The sequence below is a fragment of the Octopus bimaculoides genome, chromosome 2 (genome assembly GCF_001194135.2).
Source record: "Octopus bimaculoides isolate UCB-OBI-ISO-001 chromosome 2, ASM119413v2, whole genome shotgun sequence".
Classification (NCBI taxonomy): Eukaryota; Metazoa; Mollusca; class Cephalopoda; order Octopoda; family Octopodidae; genus Octopus; species Octopus bimaculoides.
This window is the reverse complement of record NC_068982.1, coordinates 144,022,131-144,025,916: the sequence shown is the minus strand read 5'-3', so window position 1 is coordinate 144,025,916 and position 3,786 is coordinate 144,022,131. Positions and strand designations below refer to the sequence as shown.

The following is a 3,786-nucleotide window of genomic DNA, read 5'->3' as shown; positions in this document are numbered from 1 at the left end:
CAACAACAACAACAACAACAACAACAACAACAACAACAACAACAACAACAACAAAGAATAGGTATATAACTGAAAATGTCAACAACAGTGATGGCTGTAATTTACCTTCGACAATCAGGCAGTCCCAAAGAGATCATTTGTAATACTAATGAGTCTAAAGGTACTCGGAGTATTTCAGGTGTAGAATACTTCTCCAGCGCTTCATAGTCAGCTTCACTATACAAACGGTAACAGATACCTGGTCCAGTACGACCTACAAATATGGCAACACAAAATGATGAGTTAATGAGAACCAAAACAGAGGCACCCTACTGTTCAATACTTGATAAATTCCACCAATCAATTGTCCTGGCCTGATTATTTGTTTATAAACAGAACGTCAGATAACATTAACCATGGTGGAATTTGGAGCAAACACTGTAAAGCATTCTGCCAATATTCTGCCTTTATAAATTGCCATTGGTCATTTACTTTTGTCTATTCCCTCTAACAATTTGTGAAGAGTTTAACTTGGAGACAACATCCATAATTTAGGCTTTTCTCCTTTCTGTTGACAATTTAAAAGAATTTTAAAGAATAGTTAGGAAAAGATTATAAAGCCCCATTCTGAATGTTTACAACAGAATGGACTTCAACGAAAGTACTCAAAGGCCAGATGGTGGTGTTAATCTGGGCTAAAGATTGAGGCTACCATTCAGGACTTTGAATGAGCTTCCATATAGTTTCTGTCAATTAAATTCCATTCACAGGCTTTGGTCAACCTGCAGCTATAAATGAAAAAGTTGCTCAAAGTGCCATGCAGTGGCACTGGACCTGAAACTATGTATTTGATCAGAACTGACCTGGGGCTAAACAACAACTCAAATAATCCTTTCTACAATTGGCACAAGGCCTGAAATTTTTAGGGGAATGAGGCTAGTTGATTACACCAACCCTAGCATTTCAGTGGTATTTAGTTTATTGACCCCGAAAGGATGAAACGCAAAGTCAACCTTGGCAGAATTTTAACTAAGAACGTAAAGAACTCAGAACGAAATGCCACTAAGTATTTTGTCTGGTGTGCTAATGATTCTGTAAGCTCACCGCCTTAACTACAACTAAAATAATGATAAAGATTTCTCACACTGAAAAAAAAAAAATGACTATAAATTGTTGAAATATTAACATGGAAAGATAAATGATAATGAAATGATATTATTATTGAAAAGTTGATGAAAAATATACAATGGCAATGTCACAAATATAAACATGCACCAGACCTGCTCTTCCCTTCCTCTGCTCAGCACTGGCACGGCTAATCCAGAATTCCTTTAGCCGTTTCATTTTAAACTTGTTGTCATAATGCATTTCTTTCACCTAAAACATAGACAACAGGTGATATAATTTTGAAAACATTTGATTTATATTACATTTGATAAACAACAACATGGTTGGTTGCAGATTTCCAGCCAATAAACCAGTCACTGGTTTATTGCTTTTCTCATGATGAGATTGACAAGGGTGTCTCTGTACAACTTGAATACAATACCATCAAGCAGTGTTTCTCTAACTATCTGCTGTAGTGTACCGGCAGTTTTTTTTTCCAATGTGCCAGGGACCGGTAATATTTCTTAGTAATATTAATTTATACCGGAAACAATATATATAATGAATATAATAAAAGTTGACAATTTTTTTTATTTTATATTTTTTTGTAAACAAATAATACAATATTACATAAGCATTTTATAATGTTTCTTTCTTTTCTGGAAACTCACTGCGTACCAACAGCTGATGGCTCGCAGACCAGCACCGACCTGCGGACCACCACTTTGAGTAGTACTGCTATAGGGGATATTTTATTTAATCATCATCATCATTTAACATCAACCTTCCATGCTGGTATGGGTTGGATGATTTGACAGTAGCTGGTGAGCCAAAGATTGAACCAAGCTCAATGAGAGAGAGAGAGAGAGAGAGAGAGAGAGAGACACACACACACACACACACAAACACACACCTGTTTATCTGTCCACCTGTATAAGTTGTTTTTTCTACTCTCAGAGAGATCCTAAAATTGTTACAGGATCACCAGCAGTTCAATTTTCCCACACAACCATCAGTGATACCAGCATTACAAAACCAAAAAATAACAACAACAAAAAAAAAGAAATCCCTTACTTTTCCTGAATCAATAATGAACCGAACACCATCTATTGTCACAGAAGTCTCAGATATGTTAGTGGACACAATGCATTTGCGTACACCATCAGGAGCAATGTCAAAAACCTGGAGTAAAAAAAAAGAAAGAAATAAAACATTAAATTTTGAAATTATATAACAAAGAAGTTAATATTGAAATGTGTAGGTAAGATATACAAGTGGTGTCCATTGTTTCCAGTCTTTTGTGAAAGCATTTCAGGCTATGGGTAAACTGGAGAGGGTTGGTGACAGGAAGGGCATCCAGCTATAAAAAATTCCTGGATGGGATATTGCATTTTCTTTTCCTTTTATGCAAACTGTCCTATTTAGCCCGGACAGCCTGTACATGTACAATCCCTCTAACAGGTTTCTATCCTGAGGCTGTGGTGAAAGACACTTGTCCAAGGTATTACATAGTAGAAGTGAACCTGGAACCTCATGACTGCCAAGCGAACTTTTAAACCGTTCAGCCATGCTTGCATCCATGAACAATACAGTTACACATGCATATTCAATCACAAAAACATACACAAATTTTCATCAACATAATTATTTTACATCTAATTTTCTATATTGGTAAAGGCTAGAAACAAGTTTACTATGCTCTATGCTGGATGGTCACAGACAGAAAGGCTGGATTAGTAAATGATAGAAATTGGAAAGAAACAAAGCAGAGCTGAACTGAAAATGAAAACATCTGACTTACTTTGTCTTGTTGTTCAATAGAAAGTGAACTGTGTAAAGGAAGTATAATCCAAGACTTAGTTTGCTGTGCATAAACTTGAGCCACATCAACAAGAGTCATAATCTCAGTCATGCCACTGAGAAAGATTAAGAGATCCCCTCGCTCTGAATGTGGAAACTGTAACACAGAATACAGAGTAAAGATTATTAGAACAAGATGATGGGAATGAGTTACAGAGAGGCAGTTTGAGAAAATAAAGCTATCAGGATAAAAGGACCTATGACTAACAGGATCTTATGCTCAACAGAGAAACAATGCACCTGGGAAAAGAAGCAGGTGACATGTTTAAAGGTCTTAGAGAAGAAACTTCATCTGAACATTGATCATGATCATGGAAATACTTATAGAAAAGACACAATGAAGATACATTTTGATGATGAGTCAAAGACTATGACTTATTAGAAAGAAGGAGATCCACCATGTAAACAATGATCCACCTAAGAGGAATCCCATGAAAACACAATCAGTTTTGATTGATATGAGCTTGAAATGATATGAATTAAATTCTCTAAATTCTGATGTGTGTTTAGTGTCTGATACCACCAGAACATTAAGTAAAGAAGAGAAGCAAAAATAATTTCTAAATAATATCAATTCTACCTTGTGGTCAATGGTTTGCATAACGCGAAGGTATGGAGCTGAGTCCATTTTGGAAGACTGTTTATCGAATGTGTCAACTGGTATGGGGTGATATTCCAGCTGAATTGGAAACAGACATCCTGGTACCTAGTAAGGAAATCACGAAAATCTTTTTACGAAACATCAAAATATTAACTTATACATTTAAATTTGTAAAACATCAATAATTTAAATCACTTAATGGCTATAATGAAACAGTCCAAACTAAGAAGTTGTTTATA

At 35.6% G+C, this 3,786-nt stretch overlaps 1 protein-coding gene across 3 annotated transcripts in view; it reads right to left on the bottom strand.

Moving 5' to 3' along the window:
* Nucleotides 1–3,786, bottom strand: part of LOC106875158 (probable ATP-dependent RNA helicase DHX34) — a 50,217-nt gene that overhangs the window by 27,575 nt on the left and 18,856 nt on the right. For all 3 annotated transcript variants that reach the window (XM_014923177.2, XM_014923178.2, XM_014923179.2), the window contains exons 10-14: nt 3,527–3,652; nt 2,888–3,043; nt 2,161–2,268; nt 1,260–1,356; nt 106–253 (exon numbers count right to left, since the gene is read on the bottom strand). In XM_014923177.2, the coding sequence (XP_014778663.1) occupies nt 106–253; nt 1,260–1,356; nt 2,161–2,268; nt 2,888–3,043; nt 3,527–3,652 (635 nt within the window). The remainder of the gene's footprint in view (nt 1–105; nt 254–1,259; nt 1,357–2,160; nt 2,269–2,887; nt 3,044–3,526; nt 3,653–3,786) is intronic.